The following is a 22,004-nucleotide window of genomic DNA, read 5'->3' as shown; positions in this document are numbered from 1 at the left end:
CCTATTTTAAATTTTGAGATTAAAGGGAATCCTAGCCGTATCGTTTGCATGAAAGGGGGCAAAGGTCTGGTCACACGGCAACACGTTAGCACTGTATTGCTCGGCGAAGCAGCGGAAAAGCAGTAGCGCTTTTTCTGTGAACGACTTTAATGAGAGACAATGAGCAGTAGCTTTGTGACAGAACATTATATCATCTTGATGCATTTTTGCCCATGCAAACACGTGCATTTTGCATAAAATCAGACGCAGGAGCATGTTCGAGCAGATAACAATTATCTCAAAACTCCGCCACAATGCCTCAAGATTTCCTTTTCCGATTTTCGTCCGAAACATGTTTTATCTCCAGGGCTGCGAGTGGAACCTTTGTAAAAATAGATTTGTATAGGTCACTATTAGTAAAATACCTAATGCAGGACATTCATCTGTTTTTTGTGATCTATGCTAAATTCTCCAGATGCTGAAGACCGATCTACCATACAGACCTGCGAGTATAGAGATCTGTCCAGCCGAAATCTTGTTTCTTCAGGCGAGGTGTTGGTAAGGACGATTAGTGTCGTAATGCATATACATGTACTTCAGGCGGGAATTTACCCTATATTGTACCCTGAATATGTTAAGCGATAGATTTCCGATAGAAGGGTTGTCAATTTCCTAGTCTAGCCACTCTAGGTTGGATTGTATGGCGGTCTTGGGTTGAAAAACGGCTTTTTGAATTGTGTACTAACCACTCACTTCTTCAAACGGAGTGTACATGACTGTGTACGTGAACTGAGTACGTTATTGAAACCAGAATTTGTTTGTCCATTGAATGTTCATGAATACCCACAGCTACATGCTATGCTGATGTGTATTGGTTTTCTTCCTAGGGCCAAGGTGCCGTCGGATCGGCCCAACTTTACCGAGATTTGTGAAATACTGCATCCACTTTGATTGGAGGACTTCACGGGCACGTGGCCGCTTCGTAATAGGGTTCTGGCTGGAGCTTTCCTCATTCCTTAGCCTTCAGTCGCTCCTTTTCTACTTGTACCATTTAATGTTTCTCCTCATTTTCTCATCAAGTACTATCACAAAAAACGTCTCACACCTCCCCGGAACAATTTCTTTGTATTCAACTATCCCGTACAATTCCGATACATGAATGAATGGATCACGAGCATGAGTCTCTCCTATTTACACGTACTTAATATGGACAGGATGTAGTCATTTGAAATCTCGTAAAACAGTTTCTCGTCTACACATGATAATCCAAGTGTTTTCTATTCTATATCTTCCATAATCCCCTCATGCATGTACCATTTTCGGTAATTTGCATTCCATAAGATGTGCAGCCATCACCATAATTGCTGATCATGAAACAGACTCTTAATTTTTGTGATAGGACACATAATGACAGTATCTCCAGTTCAAGTATATATTCTAATCAGCCGTATATTCTCAAGACCATATGAGTGATCCTTTACATGAAAAGCATCCAGCTACATTGTAACACTTCGTTTCGCAATTTCTCATATCTAAATTTTTAGGTTTCTTCCCCTTCTCTGAAATTTCCATGACTCAATTATTTCAGGTAAAATCAGTGAACAGTAGTGGTCATGTTATAGCGTCACTGGTAAGTGCTAAAAGAGTTAATTCACCTTGATGTTGCGCATGAGTAAGATGTCATCGGCTGCGCAATTTTCCTCATCTCTCCCTCGATTTGACTTGCTTCACAATTATCTGATTTGGAATAGGATCAATGCCAGATCAATAAAGAGCCTCTAACCGTATGATTCAAAAGTGTTCCTCCTCATGTTGACGATAGTATAGTATAGAATTTATTCTTATTTCTCTAGGGCAGTCCCCACAGACCTATGATCTCTTTCCGGGAGGAATACCCAAATCGAGAGGAGGCTCGTGGCAATACAAGTCCAAGAGAGACTTGAGACCTTGTGCAGGTGCGGCTAAGTGCCTCTGAATTGGCACGAAGGCAAAAAAAGGCGGCACAGAAGTGAACTGGCAGAAGAATGAACGCATCTGAATACGAGAAGACACATTTTAAGGGAGAAACGAATAGTGATGGTTGTGACGTTGATAGAATACACTGAAGATCTGCGGTGGGTGGGTAGCCAAATACAGGACGCAATGAACGGCGAGAGATGCGGGTGAGAGAATATTCAGGTTGTCGCAGACTGTGTACATAAGCATTTCTTGCATATTCCAGTGTTTATTATTATTTTAAAGCACTGCCGCGTTCAAGTCGGTGGATCCAATTATGGCCAGTCACAGGTTCGCTCGTGACGGATAGATTAAAGTAAGGGGATAATGATTAGATGATGTTGAGCTACGTGATAACGAATAAGTCTCCAAAAAGATAAAAACGGTGTGACAAGGGTAACGACCGCATGAAAGGCAGTGACTAAATAGACCTGCACTTGGAAATATATTCCAGTTTAGACAGGCCAAAAGACAAAAGAGAGATGAAATGTGAGCCTGGCTGCATTGGTGAACATAGTGCGGCAGTGCCGAAATGCGTTCACATTTGCACTGACCTTCTTTCGGATTGCATCAACTTGCTGAGGGAATGTCAAGTGCTCATCAATAATGATGCCAAGATACGTAGCACAACATCATTATCCAACTACAGTGCTACAGAATCGCAACTGACGGGATGCCTGCACCGTGTGCCTCAGCAGAACAGAAAACTGAGTCTTTGCCGGGTTAATTTGAGTGCTCTGCATTGCAGAAACTCGCTGACTTTCTCAAGCTTTTCAATTGCTGCATCGGAAGTCCTGTCTGCAACATTTACATCATCGGCATAGAGTTGGTTGGTGGGGAAAGCCAAGCACGTTGAAAGAGAGCGTGTGGACAGAAGGGGACCAAGCACAGAACCCTAAGGAACACCACGGGTGGCAGGTTACTATTCTTCCGGGAGGTTGCAGCGACATACAACTTGCTGCTGACGACTAGACAGGTAATTTCTGAGCCAGGCCAGGGCTTTACCACCTATACCACACGCATGGAGCTCCAGAAGAAGTTTGTCATGCCGAACACAGTCAAACGCTTTTCTCGGGTCCAACATCGCAACCGCTACAATAATTGTTATCATTTTCTAGAGAATGTTGCCAACTGTCAATGCAAACAGTCAGTGCGTCTTCACATGAGTGGGATTGACGGTACGTGATTTGCTCATCGGGAGTGAGGGGAGTAGCATGAGGGGTCCTAATATTTTGGTGAAGCTGGTCATATACAATTCGCTCCAGTAGCTTGGAGGCTATCAGCAGGAGTGAGATGGGTCGGTACTTGGTTGGATCACTTCGGTCTACTGTCTTAAATACACAGAAGATGTTAGAAAGTTTGCGTGGGCTGAGAAATGCTCCAATAGTTACCGAATCATTAAAGATATCTCTCAGGGTTGCTGCGGGGTAGGGGTGATTGGCTTTGAGGATAGCAGCTGGTACGCCATCTGAGCCAGTTCCCTTTCAAACATTAACTCGAACTTCTGCACTTCAACCACTGTGAAGGGTCGGAATGTGACTACTGCAGATTCACTACATGATCCACTCGTGATCTGGTATGTTGGAGCATGGGCAGACGCTGCCCTATGAGCCACACATTCGCCACAAGAAGCACAGAAGAGGGTCATCAGAACGTGAACTTATATAGTTTCCATAGACGTAGGTAGCGTTGCTCTACTACTAGTCTTTGGTCAGCTTATGAAATACAAAATCTTATCTCACAGGGAAAATGGATTGGCGAAATCCGATAGGAGGCAATATCTGCGGTTGCCCATTATCTGACGGCGTCGGTTCTCTTTCCGAACTCACGCATCACTACTGATGGGAAACAGGTCAAGGTCAGCTTTTTTGGAATGCTGTGTAACTCTTTTCGAACTCAGTCCCAAGGAAACTGGGACTGAGCCTGTACGTATTACAAAAAAACCGTAACGAGGTTCTCTTCGCCTGGAGGAGATCCCGATCACGCAGCCCGCATCCTCTGGTCGTCTATACGCCAAGAGACCTGTAGTGTCACAAGAACAGAATGGATGGATACGTATAATCTTTCACCGGGAGTGTAAAGTTATCGAAAGTAACCTCTTTATAATGTGACCTTCCACTTCGAGAAGCAGACCTAGTTCGCACGAGTTTTATTGACTTTTTTATTTAGCGTGTCCACTGGTTTTGAACACAATAAAACCTTTGTGAAATGACTGTTCAGCTCGTTTTGTTTTTGAAATTCTAAAACTATTGTCGCCTCGTCGCGTATTCATTTCCCTCAACTAGTGGTGCCTGACCAAATGGCAGACAAATTGCATGAGAGAGGTGATAACCAACCACGGCAAGAAAAAGAGAAGAAAGAACGATAGACAAGCAGCCAGCAAGGAGAGATCCTAATGTAGTACATTCTGCGGTCCGAGAGCATATTTAAAGCTGGAAAGACATTTTGATATCGTACCTTGCTGGAGAGGCTGCAGCCAAAAGGTGTAGGACAAAAACAGAGGAGAGTTACGGCGGAATAAGCACGAAGAATTGAGAAACAACACCTTGGCACGAAACTTCGCTTGGGGCCAGCGATGCTCTTACAACTGAGCTATGGTGTAGCTGTCATCCCAGCAGAGACTCTTCAACATGATCTCCAGACTTCTAAAACCTCATATTTCCAAAGACTTTATTTCTAGAATATATCCTGTACACCCTCTAGCTATCGATATCTTGAACTATTACCACAATGTCAACTGATGTGCTCCGAACGTGAGAGCTCGCGTTTTCTGCCGACTGACTTGACAATTGACTGACTCACACCTCCGTCTGGAACACGTAAGAAGCCCATCTTAATTAACTGAATCCATCCCTTCTGCACTCAACCTCTTTGAAATGAGTTAACCTACGAGACAATTACATGTGTCGCCAGGCCACGCTGCTTGGCCTTCGTGACCGTCGCGTCCGCTCTCGGAAACGATAATCATAGGGAAAAATGTACACCTCCAACCTCTAGTGACATTTGGAACCAATCGCTAGTTACTCGTACTTCTTTACGAAGACCACCACGGAGACATGGGGAGGGGGGGGGGCTTCCGCCACCAACCTACCTCTCTCCAAGCATGTATAAGCAATTTGAGGTGTAAGTGTCCTCGCAATGGTGATGGTTGTGTGCAGGAGGGTCTGGTCGGATAAGAGCGCAGTGTAATGGTGGAGGTGACTCAACATTTTCTTCAATGGCCGAGAGCTCTGTCGCATGCTGTAATAATATGAGGTGGTAATGATAATTAACGCCATGTCTAGCATTCGGGATTTGTATGCTGATGTAGTTGGAGAACCTCGTGCCGTCAAAAGCTGTTAGATTCGGAAAGCAGCGAGAACGCAAATCGGTCGCGTAGCCTACTAGAGGTACACGCAGTACTATCCTTCTTCATGCACTGAATAACCACTGACGATGACGTACCAGAAAATAGAGGAGAACCCGAAATGAATTGAGTACTTTTACAGGGCGAGCAAAATCAAAAACCTTGAAAAATTCGGTGATTAAAAACACATAGAGAGTGCCCGGAACATTCTATGAGCAGAGGGGTAGTGCACTGTGAGTGGTTGGAATGCCTTTACCAGTATGATTGAGGGGTCATTGCATTCAACAGAAAAGCGCGTAGAGTTAAGGTTCAAACCATCTGCTTACTTTGATGTTTGCCGGGTCGTTTCGCTAGCAGTGCACACCGTATGTCAAAATGAAACGGAGCATAACGAATTTTCCGGATAGTCGACTCGCTAACCTGGGCCTCAAAGAGTGATTGTCACCTGACTGCCGTTTCAGATCATTAGTGCATTGTGGTAACATCAAGTTCACACCGACACTGCTCTCGTGGGGCTCTTTCGTTCCAGTCTAGCAATCGACATCCATCACTGGACTTCTTCTGTCTTGCGACCTTACAGTAGAGGTAGGCGAACCAAGTTAGTTATACGCTGGACAACGCCACATTCTGGAACATCTGCATACTCTTCGTTTGAAACGAAGGTCCCTGGGACTGCTGTTGGCAGCTTCATGCGCGGATGTGGTTCCCACTCCTTCACAGATGGTCTAGCCTTGCGCGAAAAGTGTCATCTATAAACATTGCACGCGCTTTTATGTACCCCCAACCCATGATAATTGCCATCTACATGTATGTGCAGAAAGGGGTCTCGTTTCTCCACGCTTTGTACCAGCTCTCTACAACATATAAAATGATTAAAATCCTCATTTGATTCTGTCTCATTTGGTTGTGAGCTCTTTTACTGCATAGCGATCTGATGATCACCATCCGTTCCCTTTTCACTGGACAGTTCTCAGGTCTCGGGTACACGCAGGTAGGCAAGTCACCGTTTGCTCCCCATTATATAAGGGAGTCAAGATACCAACACTGCCAGGTATCTTCGTTTCGCTGTTGGCTATCGACCGGCCACTTCAACAAAACCGATTTCCTTTTTCGCGCGAACAAGAGTAGGCGACAGCTGACCCTAACTCCACGGTTTGTTGATTCCAGAAAATGAGACCCTGCCACAATTGGCAGGCGATATCTGCCAAAGGGGTTATTTTCATCGCGGCATTTCTTGCGCTGCGGATAGCCAATGGAGTGTCAACACGGAGCTTAAGCCGTAAGTGCTCAATTGTAATAATGATATGAGGCATGGGCAGGAAAAACCAGGGCTAGGTAATATTTGGCGAAAATGAGTTTTCGATAGCCTTGAGCTGCCCACAAAATGAGTGATCTGAGCACCTTCCAAGATGGTAAAAAGAACGCCCGAAAAGATAGGTGAAGGTCGACAAAAATGGTCAGCAAAAAGGCAAAATGGAACGCAGTTACAGGTGGCTCTGATAGCATTCTTGAGAATAATTTAGCTTATCACTCGCTTAGTATTGACTCACATAGATTTTTGCCATACCAAAGCAGTCAAATATTCCTGCATATTTCACTCCTTAGGGCTATATTGACTGCTTATATTTGACTGCTTAGGGGTTGCGCAGTTGAACGGTGCCTAGTGCAGCATTGTCACTGCATGAGTAGGCCGTGGTGCAACGGTTGTGCAATCATAAAACCGGGATCCATGAGGTTATCGTTCTGGAATTTGAAATACGAACTGTTTGTCGTGATAAATCTGATATTGACTTCGTACTTGGTCAGTATAGGAAATAAAAACCTCTTAAAAGACCTCGGCTGCGCCTCGGTCTTTTACTCGGCTTTTATTTCCTATATTGACCTCGTACTCAGTCAATATTAGATACATATTTATAGGTCTTCAGGGAAGCACAGAGTACACGAGTTGATAGTATAGTAACATTGTTGCCTGCACTTGCTGCTATGTTACTTGAAAACTCAATCCCTGTCATGTGGAGGTCTGATGTTGTATACATACTTGTCAGACAGAAAGAAGCCAAAGTTTTACATGGCTCAGAAGAATCTACAAGACTAGATATGCATGCTGAGCCAAGCCAGATACATCCACCAAGCATGGATTGCTCTCCATTCGCACAGCAGCTCGGAGATACATGCATTAGACTGTGACAAATTTCATGCGCACCGCAAGCGTGCATGTATACTTGCAACAATTTTATTCACAAAATATCTTGTACAAGTAAGGTTAGTTCATTCAGGGCTGTCTCCGTGTCTCACCAACTTATCCAGCTGCGAATACTGGCCACGAAGTACTGAATCTCGTTCGTCACTCTCACCGTTGCTGTCCGCGTCGCCACTTCGTGTTACGGAGCTCTCAAACTGATCGTCTGCGCTGCCTCCGCTGATGGCTTGTCATCTGAGCGAAACCTCTTCACCTGATTCTTCTAGCCGAGGACTATCACAAGCAGCGGAGTATCTCGGGAGATCCAGCTTCCAAATATTCTAGTCACTCGTGCTCCATCAAGAATTTGTGACGGGATCCTTCCGCAACGAAATTATTTGTTTCGCTCTCTTTTGAGCGCATGATTTGCAGACGCTACTCAGAGCGCAAACGCCTCCATGGTGGCTGAAAACGACTACCTGGACGTCCCAAGTGCTTGGCGGATAAACTACAACTACGATGACGACAAAGAATGGTGAAGCCACCAAGAGAAAAGCACTTTCAAAGCGATAGCGCAAGAAGTCTTTCGGCTTTGATCGCGGTGACTAAAAAGGCCATCGGTTCGGTTTTTCGCAAATATTGGCGTTTTGAAAAATCGCCAGGACCCCGGTTCTTGCTGCTGATGCCTCATACACCGTATACTGTAAGGATATAGGATTAAAGGTAAAGAGAAAGGACCATCAATGTTACATGTTATGCGTAGTTTGTGTCCAACACTAACATTTAAAAGCAGGATGTTTAAAGATCTCCCTAGTTACTTTCAACGGTTTCTGCCATCATGAAACGCTCACTATGTTGTTCTCAGTTTGTGCCATCCGAAGTTGACGGTATCAACCTAATAGAAATGCTTTATTGTTGATTATAATAATAGCAATGTTTTTATTAGGATGACCCAGAGGCTTGTCGCCTATCAAGGGTTTCACCGCTTCGAAGGGTGTACATGTACATGTATGAGCTAAAGTGAAAGTAGTGAAACGTTGTGCAGCGTGAATGCTTTGGGGACCACACAGAGGGGGAGGGGGGGGGGGTTATGTGCATGGCGTGGGCATACCGTAGAGGGAAGCACTATGTTTGCAAGTGAGTTTGCGAAGCTTATTCTTGAAAACAATAATGGATGGTTCTGCAGTTATTCTTGGTGGGAGGCAGTTCCATAAGAGGGAGGTTAGGAAGAGAAACAATGATTTTGATGTGGTCTTTCCTTTAGGGAGAATAATTTTGTTTGGGCGTCTCGCATTCTGCGTGATATTGAAATGGAATGAAGCTAGGCTACGTCGATACCCGAAAATAAATTTGTGCATGGTTACTAAGCTTATAAACTGCCTGCGAACAATATGAGAATCAATGTTAGCTTTTTTATTTTAGATCCTGCTTGGGTGTATTCAAGTCGATTCGGATTTTGAGTTTCCCAAGGTAGGATTTCCTTTGCTGACAATATCGTTTCGTGGACTGGTATGTCTCTGCATGAGAATTGCCAGTTGGCATCTGATAGAGATGCCTGGCAGTCACACTGTGCATCTACTGCTTACACAGCTGCATAATGCCGTTTATTATTTTTGTTTTTATTCTACTATTTATTTTTTCGGCAACGCAGATGATGATGATGATGATGATGATGATGATGATGATGATTTTTTTTTATCAGTACAGTGAGTAGTTAAACCCAACACGAATGAAAAATGTGAAATGGAATAAAAACAATATTTGTAAAAAAATAAATAAATAAAAATTAAAAATCAATATCGAACACGAATAAAATAAAATAAAAATATGTAAAAAATCAACTTCCAGGTATCGAGCTCTCTTGGATTTCTGCTGGAATTCACAACAGTGTAAAAAATAAACAATATCGAACACGGAATTAATTCCGGAACTATCTACTCAACCAATTCATAATGCAATACCCGCACACTGTGTCAGTGATGGAACTCCGCTACCCGATCAACATGCAGAGACCACTCAATCACATGCTTAGAAGCCGCTCTCCACAATGGCTAACTCCCTCATCGCATTAACTGGACGATGGTAGGCCGATCGTGCACCGCGAATGCACATTATGGCTGCCCTGAGCAAAGCGAAGGACAAGCGACACCGCACATAGGCCATTAGCTGGGCATACGGTCGATCGGCAGTTGCCAGCAATGCACACAACCGCTTAATGAATGCAGTACACTCCGGAGCACAACAACCCGCCGTGGTAAAGACTAGAGGGGTAAATGAACCACGGTCGACATTGTTGATACGCTCGGCATACTCACTCTTCTTGCGGCGCTCATGTTGCTTCAGAAGATCACTGACGGGCTTGCTCTTGTATGATGCTGCATCCGGGTGGAAGACCCGGACATCGAAGAACGCATTCTGAGCCCGGGTCCAGAACCCACGAGCTCGGACATCAGCTCGGGCGTCGTTCGCGGTGTTTGTCGATGCCGATAAAAACACCTCGCCTGTGATCGGAGCAAGTACAGGCTCGACTGCCACATCTGAGCATACCTCCGTCAGAAGATCCGCCACGATATCTCTTACTTCATTGTGGCGAATTGTCGGGAAACCTCCGCGGGGGCAAATCATCGCATGCGTGGCGTCGAACGGCTCCCCACACACACAGCTCGCTGGTGTGTCCAAGAGAGACCAACCATAGCGGAGAGCTAGAGCGTCGCGGAAGTCTCCCTTGGACAGATGGTGACCATGGTCTGCCAGAGGCAATACCCCGAGCCAACTTGACACGCCTTTCGTGGATAAACTCTCCAGCCGACGAGCCAGGGCAGGGGACGCACTGCTCTTGATCGTGACGAAATCATTCTGCTCCCTCTGACGACGGTCATGCGCTAGCCGTGTCTTCTCGCTTAGGGCTGCCTGGCGAACATCCTCCGTGGAGTTATGGGTGTATTGATCATTCTGGTGTACAATCTCCTCCACCTGAAGGGCCGTTACAGCTCTCGACGCAGGGAGCTCTGCCGTACCCATTTGCTGAAAACACGGCAGGGCCATCCCCCCCAGTCGACAGGGCAGGCGGAGAAGGTTCAATTCTTCTGGTAGGAAGGAATCACGGCCCGCTAGAGCAGGTAGAAGCTCCTCCGTGATCACCTTGTCAAGGTCGGTAAGGCATTGTGCAGGGAAAGGTACTGTACGCAATAGGTAGGTCCACCTACCACGTAAACCATGAGATATTGCAGCATAGGCAGCATGTGGCTCCGTTTTTGCAATCTCTGTAAGCTTCTTCAGCTCTTCCTTCCACTTCGCCACCCGTTGCTGCACACTTTCCGCGACCGCCTCTTCCGATCCAATCTCGGAGCCGAGATAACGCAAGCTCCCCGTGACAATCCGGATCCCTGTCCCGGCAAACACTTGGCGTGCTTCCTGCTCCAGCTCCGGCTTGACAAGGAGCTGGGTCTTTTCGGAGTTCGTGAAGTATCCGTATCGCCGTCCAATTGCCTGCAGCTCATCCCACCACAACCGGATCTGTCTCAGCCTACCTGCTCCGCTGGAATCATCCGCATACCAGCTCTGCCGGATTGATGTGTGCTGCTCCTGGAGACGAGTGATGATCGGTATGGTGGCAACTGCGTAAAAGGCCATGGAGAGGGGTCGCCCTGAGTGGTTCCCTCACTCGACTTGACCTCCCCTCCACCTGCAACAAATAAACGTGCAGCCGTTTGATAGGAGTTCATGATGACGCTGGAGAGGGCAGGACATAGCCGCTGGACATTGTGTAGCGCCGCTTCTCTGTTCAAGCTGTTAAATGCATTGCGAGCATCCACCAACAGCACTCCATCCGTCTCCTCGTCATTGTAAATCTGCTGCACCGCATGCACGGCCGCCTCTATCCCAGCTGGTTGGCCCGCACACTTCTGGATAAATCCGCAGGCTTTCTCAATATCCGGGGCTGCGACACGAAGTGCCGCCTTAGCAACAATGCGCCTCAGCACCTCGCCAACCCCGATTGGGCGGACCCCAGGCTTCTTGTCCAGTGCAATTAGCCGACCAGCAAGAAATGGAATGAGGCCCTCCGATGGTATGACACGGGTCGCAAGCAAGCGGGCGCAATCAGCCATTGCTTCGCAAAGGCGTGTTGCGGCTCCTTTGAACGCCAAACACATGCGGCGCCAGGCAGCAGCATCCAGACCGGAAGGGCCAGCGGAGCCTTCTGTGTGCTCGGCGATAGACTTGAGGAGATCCGGGGTCAATGGGTCAAATCGAATGCCGTCCACCTCGGGGGGCTGTCCACTCAACAAGACTTCCGGGCTGGCAGCCAGCCTCTCTGGGTGCTTCTCCTGAAGAAGGTCCCTGACAGAGCTTCGGGTGCCGTCCTTTAGAGTGACCATGTCGTCTATTTTGAGCACTCCACTGTCATCATTCCCACTATCCAATGAGCGCAGTGCATCGTGTACTCTTCCCTTCCTCATGTGTTCAGCAAACATGCGGGCTCTGTCACTCTCTCCTTGCCTCTTGCCACCCGGCCTAGAGCGAAACAAGGTATCCTGCAGGCAACGGCCCTCCGCAAGCAGTGCATCCAAATCACCGCCCCGCCACAAAGCCATCCGCCTCTGAAGATGGTCAGCGTTAGCCTTAGCTTTGCTCTTACTGTGAGTCACCTGCAACATCAACGATGGCAAGACCGACAGATTATACATAGCACTCGCATTGGTGCCTGCCGAGTCAACGAAACTGCGAAGTTGTGCGGCAATGAGGTTGACAAAATCCTTTCCAACGGACCCTGTTGGAATCTTGAAAAATCTCTTCCTCCAATGTACAACCTCGTCAAACGCAGAACTGATTGCTGGGCTGGGCGGATCTAGCCGAGGTGCAGGTCCCGACGGGCCCGACTGGCTAGAATGGTTGGAGGAAACTCTCTCCGGAGGTGGATCGGGCACAGAGTTAGCCTGACTCCCCAGCAAATCAACTGAAGGTGCCGTAGCCACTAGCGGTGGCATGTCCTGGCTTGGTGTTGACGCTGGCGAAGACGCTGGTGCTGACGAAGATGAAATTTCATGTACTCCATAGCGCTGTGTTTGCGGCTCAGAATTTTCACTGCTGGGGTACACTCTCCTCAGCCATGCAGGGGGCTGATTGTGCCAGTCAGCACCTCGGTCATGGTCGCTAGTCACACCATGACCATGACTGGCAGGCTGAAGCGCTGAGCTATCACCACCCAGACTATCAGGTCGGCTGTTAATAATAGCGCCGACATTAGCGCTGCCACTCAGACCATCGCTCTGGCTGTAGGAAGAGCCAGCTCCGAAACCAGGAGGGGCAGCGACACCTCTTGTGCTGTTTCGACACGTTGATGGAACGTTGCGACTTGGATAGCAATCCACACATGGGTTGCTAGAAATCTTGCACGCACATCTCTGGCACTTCCCTGTTAGTTGACACTGACAGCAAGGCATTACTGCTACAGGAGACGCCAGCTGGAGTAGGGATGCCGGCACGTCATACAGGCGCGAAGACTGGTGATTTCGCTCAGACCTGGACGCCAGAAGCTGGTGAGACTCTGCTAACACAAAGTATGAACAGAAACCAAAGAAAAAAGAGAACAAAACCCAACACAACACGGGAAAACAACAGCAGAGTAGCGATCTCATCCGAGTCTTCTTCTCCAGCTTCTCCTCCAGCCTCCAAGCAAATCCAGCACACCAGAGCTCCAGAACGCCCAACCGACTCCCAACCGATGATGATTACTCTGATGATGATGATGATGATGATGATGATGATGATGATGATGATTATTCGGATGCGCTTGCGGAGACCGGTTGGGCTTTTGGCTGCTCTGGTTGGAGGAAGAAGCTTGCTTGGCTGCTGAGCTGCTTGATTGCTGCTTGATTGCTGTTTGGTCTGGAGTTGACTGGAGCAGCTGTTATATCTTCAAGTTGGCTAGGTTGGCAGTGTCCTGCCATTGGATGAAGTCTCATGGTGTGGTCAAATCCTTCGATCGTTAGCGCAAGGGCTGAGTTGTGCGTTGCGCCAAGCTGGATTACCTGGATTAGCTACATCGTTGCATTACGCGCTGAGGTGAAGTGCTTGCGCCACTCATGGGCGCTTATTGGTGACGGATGTTTCTCCTGCTGTTGCTGGTCCAGGTCGTGGCACTTGCCTTGCCGGGCTGTCACCAGGGGTCTGCGCTATCCGTGTTCCGCGCTGACTGGGTGGTTGGCCTGATGCCTTGCTGTAGGTGCCAGACGGGCAGAGCATGTACACGATGTTCGTGTGTGAAGGCTGGGAGAGTTTGTAGCGATTGCTACCCGAGCAGGTCTACGCCCAGCACTTGCTGTAATGTGTCTGCAGCTGCTGCCGGAGTGCTACGCAGCCAACCACCATCTATCGCCAGTGCTGGTGTGGACCCAGCTCTCTCTTGTGGTGTGGATGGTGCAAGTCTACAGTCTCGGCCTCCGGTTGTTCATTCTGTCTCTCGGGATTTGGCGCCTCCTCTCACCGTGGCAAGTGCTTTTGATGCCTCTGTTATTAGCAGCCAGGAGGGTGATGGCGGCTCTAGTGAGAATGCCTCCGGCTCTAGTGAGAATGGCGAGGAGGGTGATGAGTGCTCCCCACACCTTGTCACGGTTAATCGAAGTGCCACCCTACCCTCTGGTCCTGGAGAGGATACCCAGCTCCTGGCTGATCTCGGTGGCAGCCAGCCAAGCAGTGTGCTTGACAGCTCGGAGGATTATGGAATGAATACAGAGCACCGCGCTGGTGGCGGCCAGGTGGATGTGGAATCAACCGCTCAGGCACGGTCGAGGCCTATCCCCAGCCCAGCGGATGCCGGTAGTGGAGTTGCGAGCGTAGCCAGGGATCCGTTTTCCGCGAGAATCATCGATGCCTACGAGGTCGTGGTAGGCTGGAGACGCAATCTGTTCATTATACCCCATGGATCTGCTGGTGCAGCCTTTGTTGACGAGCTCGCATCTCTGATCCTTGGGTTTGCGGATGACTCCGGTAAAAGAGATGTCGCATGGAGAGCTGTGTGCGTTGCTTGTCACCTTCTCTTGCAAAAACCACACAAATCAAAGATCATGAAAAACCATAGTGAGCATCTTCGCAGACGTCTCGTGCTGTGGAGAGATTGCGACATTCCACAGTTACTGAGCGAGTGCCTTTGTATCCAGGCGCACTTGCCGGCGTCGGGCGGAGGCTCTCCCAGGCCCGCCTCACAGGAGAAGAGTGACGTGGTGTTCGCTAATCTCGTTTTCAATGGAAAGATTTCTTCTGCTGTTCGCTACCTGGCGCCAAACGCTTCTGGTGGAGTCCTTTCCATGAACGACATTGTGGATGATACCACGGGAGAGACGGTCCGTGACGCCCTGTTGAAGAAACATCCGCCATCTGCTACACCGCCTGCCTCGGCTCTCTTGCCGGGTGATCCCGAGATTGTCAACCAGGTCATCTTTCAACAAATAACCCCTGAGCTAATAAAGAAAATCGGCCGAGGCATGCAGGGTTCCTCTGGACCGTCTGGCCTGGACGCTGAGGCGTGGTGCCGAATGCTGACGTGCTATGACGCCTCGTCAAGGCGTTTGTGTTCATCCCTTGCTGCCGCGGGGAGGTGCATATGTACCGAGCGCCTTGCCGGTTGCGCGATGATTGGATTTACATCCGCTCGCCTAATACCCCTCGATAAGAAACCTGGCGTGCGCCCCATCGCTGTGGGCGAAGTGTACCGGCGTATCATTGGTCGCGCCGTGATGTCAGTAGTGGAAAGTGATGTGCTGAGAGTAACAGCTCCTGTCCAACTCTGTGTGGGCGTTCCATCTGCCTGCGAAGCCGCCGTACACACAATGTCCCGTCTGTTCGCTGGCCCGGGGGTTGAGGGTGTCTTGCTTGTGGACGCCTCCAATGCATTTAATGCATTGAATAGGCAGGCTGCGCTACACAACATTCCGCGTCTCTGCCCCCCGCTTGCAACGGTGTTTCGTAACACGTATGGATCAGTTTCCCGCCTGTTTGTGTCTGGTGGAGGTGAAATCGAATCGCGTGAAGGCACGGCTCAGGGCGACCCACTGGCTATGGCAGCCTATGCTGTGGCGATCATGCCACTGGTCAGGCGCCTGGCTGCGACATGCCCCAGTGTTGTCCAATCTTGGTTCGCGGATGATGACTCGGGTGCAGGTCTTCTGGCTCGCCTTCGGAATTACTGGGATGAACTCCGGGCCATTGGCCCTGGTTATGGTTACTACCCGAACGCGTCCAAAACTGTTCTGATCACAAAGCCAGAGCATCTGGATAGGGCCAGAGAAATCTTCTTCGACAGTGGCATCCAGATTACCGCCGCTGGCGGCCGATTCCTCGGGGGCGCCCTAGGGTCAGAAGATTTCTGCCGCTCTTATATGGGGCAGTTGGCGGATAGATGGGCTGGTGACCTGCGCACCTTGTGTGAGATCGCCCAGACTCAACCTCATGCGGCGTATACCGTCTTCTCCAAGGCCCTGTCATCACGGTGGACTTACCACTTGCGCTCAATGCCGTTCTCGACAGGCGTTTTGGAGGCCTTGGATGAGATCCTCAGTGACCATTTCCTGCCGGCTTTGCTGGGTCATGGAATTGCGCAGGCCAGCCACCAACGTCGGCTAATGGCTTTGCCTGTCCGGCATGGGGGCCTCGCCGTCCCCATATTGTCGAAGACGGCGGCTGGGGAACATCAGGCCTCTGTCAGTGCCACTGATCCTCTGGTTCAGCTTGCGCTATCATCGCCTTCGCCTGACTGTGCTGGTGCATCACTGCCTCCGCCTGCGGGACCGCCTCTGCGTGATATTAACCAACCACCTATGGGACTACCCCCGCATCATTGTGCTAATATGTCACCGCCTCTGCCTGCTGGGTCGCCTTTGCCTGCCTGTGCTGATGCGTCGCTGCCTCGGCCTCCGCGGCCACCTCCGCCTGACTGTGCTGGTGCGTCGCTGCCTCCACCTGTGGGACGGCCCCTACCTGGCTTAGACCAACCGCCGGTGCGACTGCATTCGCCTGACCGTGCTGCCGTGTCACTGCCTCCGCCTGCGGAACCGCCTCCGCCTGACTGTGCTCGTGCGTCGCTGCCTCCGCCTGGTCTAGACCAGCCACATGTGCGACCGCCTCCGCCTGATTATGCTGGCGCGTTGTCGCCTCCACCTGCGGGTCCGCCTCCGCCTGATCTTGACCAACTACCTGATGCCGGATCGTTCTCTGCGCTGCGTGCGGAGCCTGTTGCCGTGGGATTAGGCGTCGAAGAGCCTGGCGAGACTAATCCTAGTGGTCCGTGTGGTGTCGCTGAGGCTGTTGCTGCGGTGCGTGCTGGGCTGCGCCGGGTGAGGGCACAGCGGGACCAGATTTCGCGTGGTGTGCAGGCAGAGATTGGCCCTGGACTGTCTCCGTGCCAGCGGCTACTGTTAGAAACAGCGGGTGAGAAAGGCACCTCCAGCTGGCTGACCGCCCAACCGTCATACAATCAGCCAGTAACCATACTCAATAAATCTGATTTCCGGGATGCTCTCTGCTTCCGATACGGTTTGGAGCTGGATGGCCTCCCTGAGACTTGTGTTTGTGGAGCAACTCTAACCACTGAGCATGCAATGGCTTGTCCTACTGGCGGCTACACCATCGCACGCCATAATGATGTTCGCGATTTGCTGGCGGGTGTACTGTCGGAGGTATTGCCTGACGTGGAGGTGGAGCCGGTGCTAGCGCCATTTGATGGGGAGGATCTTCCCCATCGTACAGCCAACAGGAAATCCGAAGCTCGCCTCGATGTGAGGGCGCGGGGTTTCTGGTCCAGGCAGCAGGAGGCTTTCTTTGATGTTCGGGTGACTCACCCAAAGCCAAACCTGCTGTCGCGTCCAGAAGTCCAGCGCCATCTCCAAAAGCATGAAGGCATGAAAAAGCGGGAATACGGAGCGCGTGTTGTGAATATAGACCGAGGCACATTCACCCCGTTGGTTTTCGCCACGAATGGCATGTGTGGCCGGGAGGCAGACCGCTTTCTCAAGTGTCTTGCAGCCCAGTATGTCGATAAACACAGTGACTTGGCCTACTCGCTGGTTATGGGTCGATTGCGGTGCCTGCTCTCGTTCACTTTACTCCGTTGGGCAGTGACCTGTTTTCGCGGCTGCCGTAGCTCCTACCAGAAAAAGTCAGTCAAGAATTTCAGGAGTTATTGTTTGATGGGTCGTTAGATAGAGGCCGGTGTTTGTGAGACTGCAATCATTTAATGTTTCTTCCTTAGTGGTGTAGGTAGATTCTGTTTTGTAAGCATAGTAGGACTACTTTTGTTTTGTAAGTCAATCTCATTCTCCACGCTTTGCTGTCATTTGGTTGATGTTTTGAAGTAGTTTTTATGACCTGATGTTTGTTTTTTATATTTGTAGTTCTATTGTTGACATCTTTTGTCTTTTCTTTGGGTTAAAAGGTTAACTTCATCCTCGTTTTCCTATTGCCTTGTATTGGAATTTGCCCATAAAAGTGGCTACGGTGTGATAATGCATTTCTATAAATTATTTCGTGTTTTAACATTATTTTCAGAAAATTGCTCTTACAATACCTTGCGTTTTATATTCATAATATTGTTGCCCGTAAAAGCGGCTTGGTCACATGATGATGATGATGATGAAGGTAGGATCTTGCAAACCTGGCCTGGGCTCTATCCAGCTCAGTCAAGTCGCTTTAACGAAGACGAAAAGACCACACTAAGACGCTACTTCAGTATACTCAATCACAGGTCTAACGTAGCACTTGTAGAGGAGCATCATGGCCTGCGGTGCAAGACCATGTGCCTTGTGACAAAGCAAGCTTACTCTTTGCTTGAATTTGCGGCTGATGTCAAGGTAGTGCTGACGGAAGTTTAGGTCTGCACTGATGCAAACTCCCAGATGTTTGAGGATGTCAATATTGGGAAGAGGTAGACCCTCCATAGTGTAGGTTGGCAGATATTAGTGCAAACACGCCTTGACTTTTCTGTGTACGATGGAGACAGTTGGCAGTTTTGGAGCTCCTGCTCCGGACTCCTGTTCTTTTAGGATTGAAAAAGACTGGTCTGCAGACCACTTGTTTTACGCCAAGGCGTTCAAGCAGAGTAAGGTACAGTCAACTTCGCTAATAAAGACTGCGGATATAACCACCATCAACCGCCTGTGGATCGGACTCCTCGGGCACGTTCTTCGCTCAACAGTCGACACCCCGGCACAACTCGCTATGGGTGCATACTTCCGCCGGGCCAGTGACCCGGCTGCACAACGCTTCCGCGGCCGGCCGCGTAATACCCTTGCAACCACCATCATCGCCGACCTGACCAGCCATGGTGTCCCCACCCCGACGCAGACCGATCTTGAGACCTGGGGCACCAGAGCCCAAGACAGAAAAGGCTGGCGCACCCTGAAGGCAACTTGCTAGAACCAAACTGTTCAAACAACTCCAGACCGAATATTCAGAAATGACGAGACAACTCACCAGCTATTATCAATGAACTAATAATTTTCACCTTTCTGTAGTGCATCCAATCGATCACAGCTATTCTGCTCTACAGCATTGTTCCTCAAGATTCTGAGCTTTCTGTTTGTCTTTCTCTTTATCATCATCCTGAATGGCACAAGTGAAGTAGGCATCCCCGCTTGCATCGCGATAGTGCTTATAATAATAATATAATAAATATAACGACAATTCGCGAATAACGACAGAATTTCAATGCCCAGAGCAAAGTCACATCCAACTGTAATACATATTATGGGACTTCGGGTATAATGACACTTCGCGAATAAGGACACTTTTCCGATGCCCCGCCGAGTGTCGTTATACGCGAGGTTGACTGTAGATATAAGTCAGGTCTGCCAGGTGGACCTTCAGGGCAAGCCTGGACATTGCGTAGTAACAGTGAAGAGTTCTGCTGAGCGGGAAAAAATACTGGACGCATGAATCCGGCTTTCTGGTAAGCATGTGCTCTGCGAGATTTCTGCGTTGGACTTAACCCACCTGCATGTCTTTGGGTGCCCTGTCTGGCTTCAAAACAGTAAATTGTGTGCTACACTGGGCCAATCCGGCCGAGTTGTTGGGCCGCCTCAACAGAAAAAAGGTGATGTTTGAGGGATTGGAAATCAGCACTGGCACCCGTATTCTCAGCCTGGTATTCAGATCACCTGTTTCATCTACGGTTACCGTAAGTCAGTTCAAGCTACGAGTCTGGAACCGCGAACAAAGGCCATGGTCTGACAGAGAGCTGTACAAGATAAACCAGCTGAAGCGTCGCCTGCATCGAAAGTGGCGTGCTGACAAAGCAAACTCTGTAGCTCACGTAGCATATAGACGTGCCCGCTCGATTGCTGCGAATACCAACAGGCGCAAACGCAACCCGTACTTCCAAAGTCAGTGTCAAGATAATTGGCAAAACCTACGCAAGTTATGGCCGCGAACAAAGGCCATGGTCTGACAGAGAGCTGTACAAGATAAACCAGCTGAAGTGTCGCCTGCATCGAAAGTGGCTTGCTAAAAAAGCCAACTCTGAAGCTCACCCAGCATATAGACGTGCCCGCTTGGTTGCTGCGAATACCAAAAGGCGTAAACTCAACCCGTACCGCCAAAGTCAGTGTCAAGATAATTGCCAGAACCCACGCTAGTTATGGTCAGTCCTAAATACTGTGACTGGACACAAGAGACAATCAATCCAGCCGACATGCGACATCGAACATGTTGCGTCCACCTTTGGCAAGGTAATCTCTGATGATGCTCGACCTTCAGTGCTCTCTATGCCTCAGGATTCGCCTGCTCAGTCTGCCCTGACCTCATTCCAACTTGTGCGTGTCTGCGATGCTGAATAGCTTTTGAAGCATATTGACCCGCGCAAAGTAACCGGGAGCGATGGCATCACAGGCATACTTCTAAAGTGCTGTGCCGACCTGGTAGCACCAACAGTTGCAGCACTTTTCAATGCGGCCCTGACCTCCAGCACTGTACCCGCTGGCTTCAAGTGTGCGTATGTCACCCCATTGCACAAGGCTGGCGATCCATCTGTCGCCCACAATTTCCGTCCTGTGTCCCTGCTCCTAATTCTCTCGAAGCTGCTTGAGAAGGTGGTGCAGAAGAAACTTGTCACCTTTCTGGAGATGGCTGGTTCTCTGCCAAGAACACAGTTTGCATTCCGGACAGGACATTCCACGGAGGATGCCCTTGTGTTGATGGTCAACCGGATCCTCATTTGAAGAGACCGCCACATGTTCACGGGTGTTATCCTCCTGGATATGTCGAAGGCGTTCAACAAGATTCGCCACCAGCAGCTAGTCGAAGATTTCTTCTGTGTGGGCGTCACTGGAACGGCACTCCAGTGGCTTATGTCATACTTGTCAGATCGCAGCCAGATTGTTCAGCTGGGATCCCAGCTTAGCACAGTGGCAGCCTGCTCCTGTGGAGTGCCACAGGCGTCGGTATTATGTCTGCTGCTGTTCAGCCTTTACACCCAGGACATACAATCTGTTGCCCAGCAAGCTGTGTCCATCCAGTTCGCAGATGACATCGCACTGACCTGCAGTCGCCCAACACAACGGGAGCTGACCGTCACTTTCTCCAGAGCAGTGACATGCATTGCTGACTGTCTGAAGCCGCGGGGTTGGATTCTTTATGCATCAAAAATCCAGGCGTTATTTGAACCGTCTGGGAAGCTAGGAGCGCAAACTGAACTGGACGTATGGTGTCATACGACTAAGCTGCCATCTGTCTCTTCTGCTCACTACCTTGGAGTGCACATTGACACGCAAGTGCATGCAGGCCTGCTAGAAAAGGTACGGGAGGAGGTACCTAACATACCACCCCTCCATGAAAAAATCCCGCGTCCTCGCTGAGAGGAAATAAAAAAGAGAGAAAAAGAAAATGACTGAAAGAGAAAAAAAACACACATATTGCACGCGCGCACGGATCCCACAAAAGTGTGTACTAAAATTGCACTACAGATCACTCCTGTACTACTTATAGTATGTAATAACTATTGGAATTTGACGAGGAACGTGAATTACTAGTATTTTGCACGGCTAATACAGCCTAGTTACACTTTTGCTAAACATCCAAAAATTAGAGCGTGGCTCACCATGATCGGACCCCTAACTTGGTAATGTTTTTTGAACACACGCGCGCACACACACTACAAACAATTCACGAAAAAAATTGACGAAGAAGGAAGGCAAACAAAAAAAAGAAAGAGAGAAAGGTAGCTGACCTGCATCGCTTGAACGAGACGAGGTTGACATAGACGAGACGAGGTTGGCGTAGGAGAGACGAGGTTGATAGAGACGAGACGAATGGCGGTTGAGGACGGCTGGGCAGGGGTGATCTCAAGGTCGTTGGTCGATCAATAATCGGGCGCCAATGTGGAATACGAAAAAAGACAACTGACAACATATTGTCCAGACATTACAACGGGAACAGGTAGGTTGGGGGAACGACATTTATTAGAGACTAAGACCAGGACGAACGAAACGACGACATGGTGATTATTGAAGAGTGAGA

The 22,004-nt window shown here is 49.3% G+C and overlaps 1 protein-coding gene across 1 annotated transcript in view; it reads left to right on the top strand.

The window, feature by feature from the left end:
• The window catches only part of LOC135825720 (sushi, von Willebrand factor type A, EGF and pentraxin domain-containing protein 1-like), an 85,366-nt gene extending 83,614 nt beyond the window's left edge, over positions 1-1,752 (top strand). Inside the window, exons 32-33 of the mRNA XM_065338341.1 lie at positions 455-537; positions 867-1,752. Coding sequence (XP_065194413.1) covers positions 455-537; positions 867-930 — 147 coding nt within the window. The 3' untranslated portion in view covers positions 931-1,752. The remainder of the gene's footprint in view (positions 1-454; positions 538-866) is intronic.
• Positions 1,753-22,004: the final 20,252 nt, after the last annotated feature.

Source organism: Sycon ciliatum, chromosome 10, assembly GCF_964019385.1.
Source record: "Sycon ciliatum chromosome 10, ocSycCili1.1, whole genome shotgun sequence".
NCBI classification, from domain to species: Eukaryota; Metazoa; Porifera; class Calcarea; order Leucosolenida; family Sycettidae; genus Sycon; species Sycon ciliatum.
The sequence above is the reverse complement of the archived record's forward strand: the minus strand, read 5'-3'. Positions and strand labels throughout refer to the sequence as shown.